Source organism: Penicillium robsamsonii, assembly GCF_028829455.1.
Source record: "Penicillium robsamsonii strain IBT 29466 chromosome Unknown utg000003l_segment0_segment0, whole genome shotgun sequence".
Lineage (NCBI taxonomy): Eukaryota > Fungi > Ascomycota > Eurotiomycetes > Eurotiales > Aspergillaceae > Penicillium > Penicillium robsamsonii.
The window spans coordinates 3,018,853-3,034,346 of record NW_026643221.1 but is presented as its reverse complement, the minus strand read 5'-3'; the positions used below and the strand labels follow the sequence as shown (position 1 = coordinate 3,034,346).

General features: G+C 51.6%; 7 protein-coding genes across 7 annotated transcripts; 4 read left to right on the top strand and 3 right to left on the bottom strand.

The window, feature by feature from the left end:
- Window positions 1–39: 39 nt before the first annotated feature.
- N7447_005858 (CoA-acylating methylmalonate-semialdehyde dehydrogenase) lies at window positions 40–1,923 on the top strand (the record flags this gene model as incomplete). Its single annotated transcript, XM_057230120.1, has 3 exons — window positions 40–751; window positions 810–1,447; window positions 1,507–1,923. 3 exons carry the CDS (start codon window positions 40–42, stop codon window positions 1,921–1,923), a joined length of 1,767 nt encoding a protein of 588 aa, XP_057085210.1.
- Window positions 1,924–2,352: 429 nt separating this feature from the next.
- Window positions 2,353–3,248, bottom strand: N7447_005857 (uncharacterized protein; the record flags this gene model as incomplete). The annotated part of the gene is made up of 3 exons (XM_057230119.1): window positions 2,353–2,919; window positions 3,102–3,143; window positions 3,195–3,248. 3 exons carry the CDS (start codon window positions 3,246–3,248, stop codon window positions 2,353–2,355), a joined length of 663 nt encoding a protein of 220 aa, XP_057085209.1.
- A 294-nt stretch (window positions 3,249–3,542) lies between these two features.
- On the top strand, window positions 3,543–5,099 carry N7447_005856 (uncharacterized protein; the record flags this gene model as incomplete). The annotated part of the gene is made up of 3 exons (XM_057230118.1): window positions 3,543–3,589; window positions 3,644–3,703; window positions 3,762–5,099. The coding sequence occupies exons 1-3, from the start codon at window positions 3,551–3,553 to the stop codon at window positions 5,097–5,099; spliced, it is 1,437 nt and encodes a 478-aa protein (XP_057085208.1). The 5' UTR covers window positions 3,543–3,550.
- A 207-nt stretch (window positions 5,100–5,306) lies between these two features.
- On the bottom strand, window positions 5,307–7,133 carry N7447_005855 (dolichyl-P-Man:Man(7)GlcNAc(2)-PP-dolichol alpha-1,6-mannosyltransferase; the record flags this gene model as incomplete). The annotated part of the gene is made up of 4 exons (XM_057230117.1): window positions 5,307–5,677; window positions 5,701–6,729; window positions 6,785–7,066; window positions 7,124–7,133. 4 exons carry the CDS (start codon window positions 7,131–7,133, stop codon window positions 5,307–5,309), a joined length of 1,692 nt encoding a protein of 563 aa, XP_057085207.1.
- Window positions 7,134–7,218: 85 nt separating this feature from the next.
- Window positions 7,219–7,754, top strand: N7447_005854 (YOS1 family protein; the record flags this gene model as incomplete). The annotated part of the gene is made up of 4 exons (XM_057230116.1): window positions 7,219–7,252; window positions 7,306–7,365; window positions 7,419–7,529; window positions 7,699–7,754. 4 exons carry the CDS (start codon window positions 7,219–7,221, stop codon window positions 7,752–7,754), a joined length of 261 nt encoding a protein of 86 aa, XP_057085206.1.
- A 1,139-nt stretch (window positions 7,755–8,893) lies between these two features.
- On the bottom strand, window positions 8,894–11,317 carry creB (uncharacterized protein; the record flags this gene model as incomplete). Its single annotated transcript, XM_057230115.1, has 2 exons — window positions 8,894–11,020; window positions 11,087–11,317. 2 exons carry the CDS (start codon window positions 11,315–11,317, stop codon window positions 8,894–8,896), a joined length of 2,358 nt encoding a protein of 785 aa, XP_057085205.1.
- Window positions 11,318–13,319: 2,002 nt separating this feature from the next.
- Window positions 13,320–14,924, top strand: N7447_005852 (histidine--tRNA ligase; the record flags this gene model as incomplete). The annotated part of the gene is made up of 2 exons (XM_057230114.1): window positions 13,320–14,585; window positions 14,649–14,924. 2 exons carry the CDS (start codon window positions 13,320–13,322, stop codon window positions 14,922–14,924), a joined length of 1,542 nt encoding a protein of 513 aa, XP_057085204.1.
- Between the last annotated feature and the right edge of the window lie 570 nt (window positions 14,925–15,494).

The window sequence follows — 15,494 nt, the reverse complement described above, 5'->3', positions numbered from 1 at the left end:
TCTGCATTCCACTTGTTTTTTTCCTCCCTACAATTCATCATGGCTGCTTGTCGGTCCATTACCCGTTCCATCCCCGCTCTCCGCGGAGTTCCCCGCACGGTGTCGGTGGCTGCCAGAGCTGCATCTTCGAGATCTCTCGCCACTTCTTCGCTAGCCAGTCTAGTCTCCCGTAGAGCAGGTGTGCCCTCTTCATCGCTCTCTGCTACTCGCCGCTTGCACGCAACAGCCCAGCGGCTCGTCACCGCAACAACCTCAGCCGACTCCACCGCTACTGAATACCCAACAAGCCACCAAAAGATCGCCAACCCAATCGACACTGCTAACTTCATTGACAATGAGTTTGTGTCATCCAAGGCAACTAAATGGATTGATCTCCATGATCCTGCCACAAACAACCTGGTCACCCGTGTGCCCCAGAGCACAGATGCGGAGCTGAAGGCCGCTGTGGAGTCGGCCGAGAAGGCCTTCCCCGCTTGGAGAGCTACCAGCATCATGGCCAGACAGCAGATTATCTTCAAGTTTACTAACCTCATTCGTACCCACTGGGACCGATTGGCCGCGTCTATTACCCTTGAGCAGGGTAAGACTTTCGCCGATGCCAAGGGTGATGTTCTCCGTGGCCTTCAGGTTGCCGAGACCGCCTGTGGTATCACTACCCAGATGACCGGCGAGGTCTTGGAGGTGGCCAAGGATATGGAGACAAGAAGCTACCGCGAGCCACTCGGTGTCGTGGCTGCTATTTGCCCCTTCAGTAAGTTGCTTATGTCAACACTTCCAACCCCTCCACATTGATGCTAATTGTCACCAAGACTTCCCTGCCATGATTCCCCTTTGGTGTATTCCCGTCGCTACTGTGACTGGTAACTGCTTGGTCATGAAGCCATCCGAGCGGGATCCCGGTGCTGCGATGATCCTCGCCGAGCTTGCCAAGGAGGCCGGTTTCCCACCGGGTGTGATTAACATCATCCACGGCACTGCTCCCACTGTGGACTTCATTCTTGATGAGCCTGCTATCAAGGCCATCAGCTTTGTTGGCAGCAACCGTGCTGGCGAATACATCTACAGCCGTGGCTCTGCCAATGGCAAGCGCGTGCAGGCCAACCTGGGTGCTAAGAACCATGCCGCCGTCCTGCCTGACGCCAACAAGAACCACGCTCTTAACGCTATTGTCGGTGCTGCATTTGGTGCTGCTGGCCAGCGCTGCATGGCATTGAGCACCTGCGTTATGGTTGGCGAGACTAAGGAGTGGCTGCCTGAGATCGCCGAGCGGGCTAAGGCCTTAGTCGTGAACGGTGGCTTTGAGGAGGGTGCTGACCTCGGCCCTGTGATCAGCCCCGAGAGCAAGAAGCGTATTGAGGACTTGATTACTAGCGCCGAGGAAGAGGGTGCCACCATTATGCTGGATGGCCGTGGGTTCAAGCCCGAGAACTACCCCAACGGTAACTTTGTAAGTCCCACTACAGAACATACTCTACTGTGTAACTCGAACTAATTGTGCATTCGCAGGTTGGCCCAACCATCATCACCAATGTCACCCCCGACATGAAGTGCTACAAGGAGGAGATCTTCGGCCCCGTTCTCGTGTGCCTTAATGTCGAGACCCTTGACGAAGCTATCGAAACGATCAACGCCAATGAATACGGCAACGGTGCCGCCATCTTCACCCGCTCCGGCTCGACCGCCTCCAAGTTCCAGAAGGACTGCGAGGCTGGCCAGCTCGGTATCAACGTACCCATTCCCGTCCCTCTTCCTATGTTCTCTTTCACCGGTAACAAGAAGAGTATTGCCGGTGGCGGTGCCAACACTTTCTACGGCAAGCCCGGCTTGCAGTTCTATACCCAGCAGAAGACTGTGACTAGCTTCTGGAAGAGTGAAGATGCGATCAGCAACAAGGCTACCGTGGTGATGCCTACTCACTCCTAAATATCTTGGTCTCAGTCTCTTTTGCCTTTTAGCCTATCATTCGCATGGTAAAATTTGTCTTTTCTTGTCAAACAAAATACACGCCTCATGGGTCTCAACGAATGTATCTGAACCACATGCTTTGTTTTATGTCACATCATTCATGGATCTTGACATGGATAACCAGATTGGACAGTGCATGCAACATTTTAATGATATCAATTCTCAGAAATCAAACAATCTCAAAATCCCTAGACTTCATTTTTTTTCTACAAGCTCAGTTCTAACATGTATATGATCAAAGTCAACACTTGCCTAAATACGTGTTATCATCAGAGTAAACTGGCAGGTTGAATGCTACATATATATTGACCTATAGTCCATAGCAAACTGAAAAAACCGACACCTTAAGAAAGATACAATGCTTATACTCAACACAGGAGCAGCACCTTACTCCTCAGACTTGCGCTCCTTGAAAGCATAAACAAGTCTACCAAGAGCAACCTTCCCATCCTTAGAAACAACAATGCGACGAGTATGACGTCTCTCTCCATCAACAATCTCGAATCCCCAAACCTGCTCGGCAGTCCACTTATTCTCCTCATTCACCACCCAGGTGTGCAAAAACGCCGCATCGCCCTCCTCAGCAAGGAATCCCTCACTCTTCGATCCATCAATAAGAGTCTCTCCAGCCAGGAACTTCTGAACCTTAGCATCAGCCTCAGCCGAGCCGGTCTTAGTCTGGATCTCGATAACAGGACGCACAGCGCCATCCGCGCTCTTAGCGCCGGCAATGTGGCGCGAACGACCCTTCAGCTTGCCGAAGATGTGGTCGACGTGCTCGCGCTCTTCCCAGTCAAGCTTGCGCTCTTCCTTGGTGCCTTGGATACCGCCTGTAATTACTTGCTGTGCGTCGACGTGGGTGAGAGTGGGGTCCTCTGCATCTGCGTACTGATTGACGTAGATGGTCACTGTTGCGTACGAGAGTGCCTTGCGCATAACCCAGCCCATTCCTTGCTGTTTTTGTTGTTAGTGGGGGTTGTTGGATAAGGTTTTTATGTATGGTATCGTGCATGGTAGGGATAAATATGGTTGTGTTAAGGATGTATGATTGGAGGGGAAATTGTGACAGGGGTGAGACTTGGCTGTTTTATATTTGGGGTAACGTTAGGGAGGTTAGGGCTGGGAGGGTTACATACCAGAGATAGAAGGGGGTCTGTTGGGTTAGAGTGGGTTGAGTCCTGTTACATATGAGCATTCTGTTTTAGGAATTTAATTGTGTTTGGGCATACCATCTCCCATTTTCCACTCAGGTTTTGGATGGTAACATCAGCAGGGGCGGCCATCTTGAAGGTTGATGTATATAGTGAAGGTGAAATGCGGGGGGATATGGCGGGGGAAAGTTGATAAAGGATATTTAATTGAAGAGAGACCTGAACTGGGGTAGAAGGAAAAGACAAGAACTTTCAAGCGATGTCACCTAATATATATAGTTGTCTTGGTCAAATGAACTTCAACGTCCAATTGCGTCAATTGCATGTGTTCGTTCCTGAATCCGAGGCTAGAGGTCACATGATCTGCTGACTGTACATGTGATTGAGCCCCGGGAGTTCGGTGTTTACTATACTTAGAGAGCTTCAATCCAATCATGTCTTTCAATAAGAAATATGCCGGTCTTCCTGACCTGGTGAGCAACGCTAGTTGTTGATATCCACTACAATTTCCACTGACCGTGATCCAGGACCCGTCCCCAGATATCTATGAAACCCCCGACTTGACCGACGAAGCATCCACCCTGCCCGTGAGTCCGCCAATTCCACAAAGAGACGTCACCGGGTCTAACCACTGACCCTGTCCAGACTGCCACTATCCGCACAGACTCCGACCATGATGATGCAGGCTCAAACTCCGACATCGACCGCGAGGGTGTCAACCCGGACCAGGCGCGCATGCACTTCATGGGCGCGGCCGTGGATGCCCGCGATGTCAATTTCTCAGATAGCATCTCCCAGAAGCGCCAGGCTTACCGGAGCAAGAGTATGAGTCGTCGCCGTCGGCGGAGACGTGAGGACGGGGTAGAGGAGATCGGTGACCTGAGTGATAGCGAGGACGAGTCGCTTGAGCGGAGGCTCGCGCGGCTGCGGAGGGAGGTCGAAGATCTCAAGGTGGAAATGGCCAACAAAACCGACGGCACAGATGCTGGAAATGGATCATCGCAGGGTGCTGCAGCTGAAAAATCAGGAGAGGACCTAGGTGACGGCGTTGCGGAGCTGAGCCGCGCTCTGGATAATCTGCACGCCTCGCGCGGGGCGGCGGGCTCATCGCACTCGGCTGCGGCTTTGCTGTCCCAGAAACTTGCACCTCAGACTCGCTCTGCTACAGATCCAAAGACACAATCCTCCGCCGATGCATCAAAGGCAGTCTCCACAGTGCCGGCCCCAACTGCCTCGTCGGCAGGGATCCTCTCTCACGCGGCCGCATTCGACAGTCGCCTAGCACTACTTGAAAGCTCCATCGGTATCTCGAGCTCATCTAACCCCTTCGTCCCCGACGGTATCAACGAGTCAACGTCACACCCTGTCCTCCCAGCCCTGGACCAACTCACTTCCCGCCTCTCAGCACTCACCAGCCTTCTCGTTGGCACAAACCCAACATCCACAGTGCCAGGAGTACCCAATGCTGCGCCAGGGATGACAACCCCACACCTGGAAGCTCTCTCCACCCGAGTCCGAAAGTTAACCACCGACGCCGAGGCACTCACCGCAGCCCGCAGAAAAGCCTTCGAAGCCGCAAAGGCCGTCCACAACGCCCGTATAGCAAGTTCCGATGTCGACGTAGTCCCTGCACTAGCAGCATCAACCGACGATGACCACGCTGCCAAGATACAAGCCCTCTACACAACCCTCCCAACCATCCAGTCCCTGCACCCCCTGCTACCCAGCGTCCTCGAGCGTCTGCGTTCTCTGCGCGCCTGCCACGCCGGCGCAGCGCACGCCGCGGACTCGCTCAACGAGCTCGAAAAGCGCCACGCTGAGATGGCGGCGGAGATCGAGCAGTGGCGTGAAGGTCTGATGACCGTCGAAGAGAAGATGCAACAAGGTGAAGCTGCTCTTCGCTCTAACGTGGAGACTGTCGAGCCCTGGGTGCGTGATTTGGAGTCTCGTCTGGCGCGTCTGGAAGGCCCCTCGGCACTGTAATCCATTTCTGTCTCTACTTTTTTGATCTGCTCCGGGGAAGAGGTTTGATGAATAATACCCAGTTGCATGTACTTGTCGAATGTTGAGGGCATATTGTAGTTATCTTCAATTGTTAATATCAGTTCCATACCAGATGGCCTTGGTTTTTATGGTACCCTACAATACTACAACATAAGTGTAGATAGACTAAAATCTACTACTTCTATCCTAAAAATTAGATCCCTCCCTCACCCGTCTTAACACTTGAACCCTCGGTCTCATCTTAACCTCAACCCACCACCCACGCAACAAAGAATCCCTGACATACTCGCGCAGACGCTCGAACAACGCAACAGCACGCGCACCCCCGATAGTATCAATAACACGCCGCTCCGCAATCCCCCTAGCAGGAGTCCCAGGCTTCAAAACCGAAATCCCCGCAAACGAATCTACTATATGCACCCTCTCCCAATCGGAAGAAGAAAGCGCATGCCGGAGACTCGTCTCATCAGCATCCATAAACCCAGCCTCCTCATCCGCCTCGACAACAACATAATCAAACCGATCCCAGAACCCACTAGTGGATTTGACGGCCTTATCTTCAGTTTTGTCATATACCCACCCCGATGAAGGGGGTGTTGCAAGAAGCGTGTTACACCCGTTTGGCAGGCGAGGTTACCTAGGTAGACATTGATAGGAGAGCCAGTCATCCCAGAATGCAACTCGGTATCATGAAGAATACCGTGTTGATGATGCATAGCATCGATAGCCTGACCACCAGGATAATTCGCCGCGGACACAGGAAGAAGCACAAAATTCGACAAACAGAACACAGCGAGAGTCGAGATAGCCAAGGCGCGAGTCGCCAGACGAGCGAAGAGAGAGCGCGAGCGATGCGTCCAGAGATACGCAGCACCGAGGGCGGCTACAGCGGTCAGGGAAGGGATGATATAGACGATGAAGCGCCATTCCTTGTGTGGCTGGAAGCTGTACAGAGCGACGAAAGAAAGCGCTGGGATTAGAAGTGCCAGGGCTGGGGATCGGGTTGCTGCTTGGCGTAGGGCGACGGGGATGGCGAGGAGGTAGATGAGGGGATTGAAGAGGAGACGGGGCAGGGCGTTTTGGAAATAGAATGGCCATGGATCTGTGCCCCATTCTGATGATTGGCCTGCCAGGACGTTGAAGCGGAAGGCTTCGAATTCGGGCCAGAGGGGGAAGCGTTGCCAGAAGGTGCTGTCGAGGAAGATTGTGAGGGTTAGGCCGGTGGCTAGGCCTATGAAACCTGCGATTATGCTGTGTTTGAGACTGATTCGTTTCGTTGCTAGGAGGAAGAGGGTCTGGGTTCCGACTAGGAGGGCTAGTTCGGAGCGGAAGACTACGCCTGCGATGGTGAGGAGGGCGAGTGCAAGGCTGCATTGTTTTTGGTCTTGGGATGTTGGAGCAGGGCTTGGGAGGAGCAGACGCATTGCTAGTGTTGTAATGCCGAAGGCGAACATGTTTGATAGTGGCCTTGAAGCGTAGAATATCAAATGGAACTGGCTTGCTTGGAGTAGGATATACCAGATAGCTGCTGGCTGACCGAAGCTACGGCGCAGGCCTCTTGCATAGACTGCCAGAGATGAGGCGTTGAATAGGCCCAGGATAGCGCGAGCTGCATTCCGGTGTTAGCTTGGTGGAACGTATAGCTGTATAAATCTATGCCGCACCTAATAACTGTCGGTTGATCCCATCATTCAACCAGATCACGGGTTTTGAGAGCATAGCGAGCGCCGCAGCGCCAACGGCGCTCCGGGGAACAGCCCCAGGGAAAGAGAAATGATCATAGTCGGCGCGGTGGAGATTCGGGTCATTAAATCCATTTGGTAGCCCGTTGGCCAAGATATCATGTACGGCCTGGATATGGAACGACTCCTCGACTTTGGTGTATGGAGTGACGAGGAGATGGAGGATGATCAAGGCCGGGAAGAGAAGAGCGAGAATCGCAAATGCTATAGAAAACCAATTAGCTTAATTGTTTGTTCTTATGTAGAATAATGTGAACAAACCATATCCCATGGTGACTGCATCCGAGAAGTGTGTTAATCCGGAGATCTGGCGCCTCCCGCACTTCACCTTTTGACATCTTCCTCAACTCGCAAAGATGTTTTTCTTCGGTCTTGGGAAGCTGGTTTATGGTATGTTCTGCTTAGCCTCATTTTTCAGCTTATACTAATATCCTGACTCCCAGTTATCGTCCTCATCATCAATGCGATCGCCGTCCTCTCCGAAGACCGCTTCCTAGCTCGCGGTATGTCCTTCCCCAGCTACACCCCAGACGAATACTCTAACGAAAGCCTACAGTCGGATGGGGCCGCACACAAGCCGAACCTGGTTTTGGCGCGACATATGATAGCACAAGCGTGAAAGCCAAGTCCGTCAACCTGATCGCCAGTGTACGGACCGTGATGCGGAGTACGTTTTCCAACCCCCGCAGCCCAATATAAGCAGATCAGTCTTGCATCTTGGATTTGAGGAATAGCTTTCAACCTTGAATACGCCCCGAGCCATCCTGTTCTGCTTTCATGGAACGAAGACACTTCAGCCATGACCCAACGGAATAGCTAACACATCCACAATCCAGTACCCCTTATCGTCATCAACACCGTCATCATTGTCTACGAACTGATCCTTGGTTAAATTTGCTTTCTCGCCATTTCCTTCACGGAGAACTCTCTCACGGAACCGGCGACCAAGCTGCATAGCTACCCTACTGCCTGCCAACCTACATAGCTGCGCTGTGACCTCCCTTCCAACGAGCCATTCACAATCAAAACCTCTATATCATTAATGACGCCTAAGCGAGAAACGCGGCATGATCTACACGAGCAAGGAGCATACTGGGGGACAGATGATGCAACTGTGGTATAATAGGACCTGAACACCGCTGCTAGGCATTTGCTTTATGCTGCATTGGGTGAAGTACAGGAATAATGGTGGCGTGCAGCGAATAGCACATCTTCCTCTTGAGTTCGTTGGAATTACTTCTGGCCTGTTACCTATATACCCACCAAAAATCTAGAAGCGCAATGGACACATGATCAAGATGTGGTTTGCAGGATATTAGGGGTTTGGGGGGAGTTGTGTAATTGCATAGCAAACCTGTATCTTGTGTTTGTTCTCTTATTCGAGTTGCTGACCAGCCTTTCGCCAAGTATGTATAAGATGGTCGAGATGACAGTAAACCAAATCACCGCATGTACGTAGAAGTTAGAGGAACGGTCTGAACATAGGCTGGGAAAAAGAGAAGATTCGCTCAAGATTTCAAATGAGATAATAAAAACAGTTCAAAACGCCAAATCCGACAATAGACCCACGCTCGCCAGCAAAAGAAGCAAAAGATAGCAAACCCAATACGCCTCTTTTCGCAAACCTGCCAGGTTTCGGCCCTGTCAGTGCATGTATCCACCGCTGTACATGATCAAAATGTGGCGGTGGTGAAAAGCGATGATAGCAAGAAAAAAATACAAACCTAATAGCAAGGGAAAAGTAAGGAGAGTAAAACAGATTCGACGGGATCTAAGATCCAGCAGAGCCTAGAGGAACATAGCTGTGGAAATACCCCGGTTGAGAGTGAGAACCCCCACAGGAGAACGGAAGCTGGAGAAGCGCAGATCATAAGAACATGATAGTACATCCATTAAAGGAAGCTATGTGCAGAAGCAAAAGTTGCGCTCATATGTGCAAGATGACAGGGGTATCTCCGGGAAAGTCGGGCTGAAGATGTGAGATGAAAAGCGAAAACAAGTGCTGTCTTTAAAAAAAACACTGATTGTAGTTTAGGACACTTTCTTGAAACTGAAAGATCTCCACCGAGGGGTATGACCTGGCTTCGTATGGCTGGTGGGTTGGTCTTTGACCAAGGACTCGGGGGCCCGGATAGATTGGATAGGTTGCTTGGGTTGCTTAGGGTTGGAGATAGGTGGGAAATCCCTCGGGGAAGAAACCGGGGACTGAACTGTCTGGGCTGAGTGGATTGGTTTAATCGGCTGGGTTTGTTTAGTGAATGGCTGGGCCGGTTCTGCCTCTTTGAGCGGTGCTTCTGGCACAGCCTCGGGAAGAGGCGGTGCTGTCGAGAGATCCGATGTTGAGACTCGGGGCTCTTTTTCTTTGCTGAGTCGTTGGCTGAGACTGCGGCTGCCTCGCTTCAAAAAGCCGAAACTGCTCGACTTTCTTGGTGATCCGTTCTCGGCGAAATCGACCGTATCGGCTCTGCTGGCCTCGATGGCTCTTCTCAGTTCCTCTACCTCTCGTCGGTGCAGGTCTCGGTTGTGCAGGTCCTGCTCTTTCTGACGAATCTTTTCGTTCTTATCCTTCTCTTTCTCCATGGCCCGGCGTTCCTTCCGTAGCTGGTGATCACTCTTCTTTGGGCTCAATGGGGGAACTGGTTCGTCAGGAATCGGAGGGAGAGGCGGTTGAACGGACCGTGGCGAAGCTAGATGGGGCTCTGAGGGTTCTTCTGGGTAGGCGGATAGTGGGGGTGCCGTTGGGATTCGGCTGAGAGGAGTGAAGGGGGTTGTGCTTTCAGGAGGCACAGGTGCACTTTGGGCATGGGCTAACGGTGGTGAGAAGGGAGACCCATTAGGCTTTGCGGCCTCGCTTGCTTCGGCTGCCGCGGCGGTGGCCTGGTTCTCTTGCGCCTGCTCTCGCATGACAGCCTCCAGAGTTGTCTCTTGATAGAATAGAACATAGGCACACGCCAATCCGGGTCGATCTCCAAAGAAGTTGCGCACGTAACTTTTGTCAACCGGTTCCACAAGCTCATCGTCGAACAGCAGCCAACCACGGTCTTCGGTCTTGATAATAGCAACGTAGTGGCCGTGATACGGCCCTCCGCCGATATGAACCACCACCGCATACAATTCATAAAGCCGGTCTGGATCCTCGGCATCATCTGTGGTGTTAAACAGGCGAAGGTGGTAGGGATAGACGACGCGATGAAACAGCTTTTGCAGTCGCTGCAGGTCCTCTGTATATTTGAAACGCTTCAAATGCAAAGCCAGCACACGGGGCAAACGTTTGATTTTCATCCGTTTCTCCGCTTCTTGCAGCCCACCGCAGTTGTCGCAGTGGAACTTATTCCGCTCACAAAGCATCTCCTCGGCCGAAAACTTTCGGAGACAAGAGGTTACGGACGAATGCTGCTCGAGATCCACCGACAAATCCAAAAAGATCTCGTCTCGCTGCGAGACCTTTTCACAGGTGAGACACTTGGTCTCAGACGTCAGAGTACCCTCGAACAGCTCATGAACCCATCTCGTAGTATTTGGCGATTTGGAACCCGTGCTAGACGGCACCATTCCCAACGAATCCGCACTCTCTGTTGGTGGCAAAGCCTTCTCTGCAAAGGCTTGCTTCGTGGCCTCGGTTTCAACATTCGCTACCACCTCGTTGAGGAGCAAATTCAAAAACTCATGCGCATCCTGGTGCATGGCAGTCCGGAACATTTCGTGTTCTCGTCGTAGAACGTCCAGAAACTGTTGCGGGCGAACGATACCAATGCGCGCTTGGCTTCCTGCCACCGATTCGAAGATGTCCTTGAGCGAAGTGAAAAGGGACTCGGACATGCCATAACTGGTCGCATTGTTCTTGGTTTCCAAAATCGGAAGGGTCTGCAGTGCTACCTTCTTCTTGTATTCGGGCGATTCCTTGTCCTCGGGCTTCTGAGTTGGATTTAGGGGTACACCGGCTTGGCGCGCGGATGGTGGTGAGGAAGCCTTTTGTTTGGCCGCCAGCGCCTCGGCTTCCAGGTGTGCGTTTGGGTTCTGATAACGTAGGTTCTTTGCGAGCGCGGCCTCGAGACTTTCCATCGGGGTGCGTTGTGGGTAGTTAATGACGGCTTCACGGAAGGGGACCGAGTAGTAGAGACATTGCAGGATCGAGTTGCAGTAACAAGTGTTGCCATACTAGAGAGACGCGCGGGGTTTACAGTCAGTGACTCGATCCAGGGTCCGGGAAGGTCCGAGACTTACATTTTCCATTCCATAGAACTTGTCACTCCCGTCTTCACGGATGGGTCCCATGTCCTGCAACCTCTTTTCTAGCGGTGAAACCTGCGGTACCTGAAGGTCTTTTTTCACGGGTGGCGCCGCGGCCGGGGGGTTGGAAGCCTGCGCAAAGTGACGAGTCCATGTCAGTGGTCCCAATCCGAATGACCTCCCGGGGCGCGAAGCATCTGCTGTGCTACCAGGTTGAGGGAGCATGGCTGTAGGGATATGTGTCACTCACCCCATTCTTGTGACCCTTGGAGAAGAGCTTCATGATGGCTTTAATGATCGATCACACTCTGCATGCTCAGTGTCCAAATTGTAGAGAGGCGACAGATGATCAGCATATGAGAGAGAAGGAAATGAAACGCGTCCGGGGAAATAAAGTGAACGTTGATCACATAAGGTTTCTGGGGTGTGGAAATGAGAGGGGGAGACGGGAGAATGAAGAGATCCGAGTTATGGGGTATGTTAAGGAAATAGATTAAAGAGGGATTACTATTCTGGAATGGACCCAGTTTATTTTTGTAGTAACATACATATATACAAGTAATACAAATGCAACGGAAACGTCCAGAAAACTAAACCTCTATCTCTTGACCTACCCCATTCATCTTAGCCTCTTTACTCCACGTGGAGACCTAAGGCAGGTACTGATCCAATCGCCGAATTTCTATCTTTTACTCTCAACCCTTTCAAAATACACACCGGCTATACCGGAGCCCTATCTATATTCATTGGCCGCATTTCCTCAGCGGGGTCTTCCTCCTCCCCGTCCATGGGAGAAGACACACTCCCATCCTGAACCAAAGAAGTCCGTCTTGCTGATTGGTTCTAAGCCGCCCTCGCTCACGGGCCATGTGTCCGCCCCTCGCATGGCGTTGACACGACCAATGATCATCCCCGTTATGGGGGAAAAAAGGTGGCGGTGGACCTCTGCCCCCTTCGAAATGTGAGTTCCAAGGTTCCTTACTTGAACTCTTTTTTTTCTCAAATGTGACAGGGGACTGGATATCTCGACAGTCTTGTCGGGATTCCATGCTTCCCATGAGAGGCTCCCACGGGACGCCTCCGACACTTCCCAGGTGAGGTGCTACCCGTCAGCCTATATTTAATGCCCCCCTTGCGGGGTCCAATAGGCGCCGCATACCAATCCAGCCATTCCTTTTAGTACGCACGTTCCTGCCATGGGGTAATATGGATAATCTGCCTTAGGTGGCTTCAACGTCTGAAAATCCTGACATCTGATCACTCCAATAAAGGTTAAAGTTCTGTTGCTAAATCTGTCCGGAATAGAGGTGGCAAGGGAAGCTCTCAAGGGGCTGGGTTAAAAAAAAAGACGCATGTTGAAGAGACAGCAAGCCCTGGAGTATCCACGGGTATCAGTCTAATCAGTTATCGGAGATGACGTGCATGTGAGCGATTTATTTATCTTTGTTGTATTTCATATCATAATGTACTATCCATGGATATACTCTCCAGGTACTCCACCTTGAATTGTACGATCACCTCGGAATGTAAGCCTGGGCTCCCCATCCTAAAGAGGAAGTATGTCCCATAGCCGGGATTTCCAACGTAATTTACAAAGGGAAGATCCGGGGAAGTCAGCTACAAGGCCTGAAGGCTTAATATTTTATCTAATAATACTGTTGAATGGCCGCTTTGTCTTTACATCATCTCTATCACCTTGTACAATGGAGGCAGAGTCAGGTGGTAAGAGTAAAGTGACGTGAGATATACCAGAAGGGGCATTTATATGCATTTCTTTGACCTGCCCAGGTGTAGTACAACATGACCTAATAAAAGAGAGAGAGAGAGAGAGAGAGAGAGAGAGAGAGAGAACAGTCATGGGACATGTGAAGGAGTTTTCCGGATAAATCCATCGGAGAAACAGCCCCCAAATAGAAAGAAGCACCGAACCAGAAGATGCCTCAGGAGACCAGGAGTTGGGATAAACCCAATCATTTTGTTTCGCGCCGTTCCTTTTATGCCGTCCATTCCTGTTCATTTGCGCTCCGTACAACGAGCAATTGCCAGTCCATTTGGCCTGTCTTCTATTTCCTGCTTGACCCAGTGTCCTTCCCTGACTCATTGCCCTTCCCTACACCGAGTCGTCTCAAATAAAAATAACATCCCTGCCCCCACCATCCCCCACCAAATTTATCCCCGCCGCACTCGCCAGTTTTCCTCCTCCCATCGCTCCGCTCAATCAATCGAAATGGCCAAAGATAAGGGATCCTCTTTCAACCTCAAGACCCCCAAGGGTACCAAGGATTGGTCCGGCTCCGATGCCCTCCTCCGAGACCGCATTTTCACCACCATCGCAAACGTCTTCAAGCGCCACGGCGGTACCGCACTGGACACCCCAGTCTTCGAGCTGCGCGAGATCCTGGCTGGCAAATATGGCGAGGACTCGAAGCTCATCTACGACCTAAAGGACCAGGGTGGCGAGATCTGCTCGCTGCGCTACGACCTGACAGTCCCCTTTGCGCGCTGGCTCGCCATGAACTCCGACGTCCGCAGCATCAAGCGTTACCACATCGCCAAGGTCTACCGCCGTGACCAGCCCGCCATCAACAAGGGCCGCATGCGTGAGTTCTACCAGTGCGACTTCGATATCGCCGGTACCTTCGACGCTATGGTGCCCGATGCCGAGATCCTGCGTATCGTCAGCGAGGTCTTCGAGGAGCTGGGTTGGAACGGTCGATACACTATCAAGCTCAACCACCGCAAGATCCTGGACGGTGTCTTTGCCGTCTGTGGTGTGCCCGAGGACAAGCTCCGCCCTATCTCCAGTGCCGTCGATAAGTTGGACAAGATGCCGTGGGCGGATGTGCGCAAGGAAATGGTCGACCAAAAGGGTCTTGACCCCGAGGTCGCGGATCGTATTGAGAAATACGTTATGAATAAGGGCTCGCGCGAGCTGCTCGACTCTCTTCTCAAGGATGAGACCCTCAACGCCAATGCCTCCGCCAAGGCCGGTCTCGAGGAGATGGCTTTGATGATGGATTACCTAGAGGCATTCGGCGTGCTGGACAAGATCTCATTCGACATGTCTCTTGCCCGTGGTCTGGACTACTACACCGGTGTCATCTACGAGGTTGTCACCGAGGGTTCGGCTGGTGTGCAGGCCGATGCTCCCGAGGCACAGAAGGCCAAGAAGGGCAAGCCCAAGGCCTCCGAGGACGACGACCGATCCAATGACCCCACCCTCGGCGTTGGCAGTGTCGCTGCTGGTGGCCGCTACGATAACCTGGTCGGCATGTTCTTGCCCAAGGCACAGATCCCCTGTGTCGGAATCTCATTCGGTGTTGACCGTATTTTCTCTATCACCAAGGCACGCATCGAGCGCGAGCAAAAGTCCGATGCCCTCCGCAACAGTGAGGTCGACGCCTACGTCATGGCCTTCGGCGGTAAAGGATTCGGTGGTATGTTGAAGGAGCGCATGGATATCTGCCAGAAGCTGTGGAGCGCTGGTATCAAGGTAAGCATTACATTTCTGTCAATACTGCTCTATTTGAATAAACACTAACATGCATTTCTTCAGGCTGAGTTCTCCTACAAGCTGAAGCCCAAACTGCCTCAGCAATTCAAGGCCGCCGAACAAGGCGCCATCCCCTTCGGTATCATCCTCGGCGAGGAAGAACTCGCTGCTGGCAAGTGCCGCATCAAGGAGATGGGTCTGCCCGAAGGACACCCTGAGAAGGAGGGTGTCGAGGTCGAGATTACCTCCCTGGTTTCCGAGCTGCAAACCCGCCTTGCTAAGAAGCAGCAGGGTGCTGTCTCCTCTTTGGCGGCACAGCTCCAGGGCACCAGTGTTTAAGCGATTAAACAATGGGTCTGCATTTTTCATTTTGTTTTCCTTTAGAGCGTGTTTTCCAGAGGGTTTCTCTGTTTCTATAAAATTATGTGGATCTCTTGCATTGTCGGGCTTGGAGCTCGATGGCTTATTAAAAGGACTGGGATGTTATTGTCGAGATAAAAGAACTAAGGATTTTTTTTTCAGAGACTCGGTTTGATGTCTTAGTGGAATTACCAATACCCAATTCATTGCATTTCCCTGTGCTTTGGTTTGATACACGTCTCTGGTTATACAAGGTCTCTGTGCCGGTTAGGCTACATAACGCTTAAAAGGATATCTAAAAAGACATCGGATGTTATCTTCCATATTGAATGTCCCTACTGTCAGCTTGAGCTACCTCGGTAGATAAATCAAAAGTCTCATGTCACGGACAGAGACCGCATACGCTACTCTCTTTTTATCCACGGCATATACCATGACTCTGTCAAGACATTTCAAAGCTGTCTTTGGAACAAATGTACAACATAAGTTAGAGTAGCAAAAGGCTTGCATACAAAAAGAACTAAAAGTACAACACAAAGAAAAAGCCGT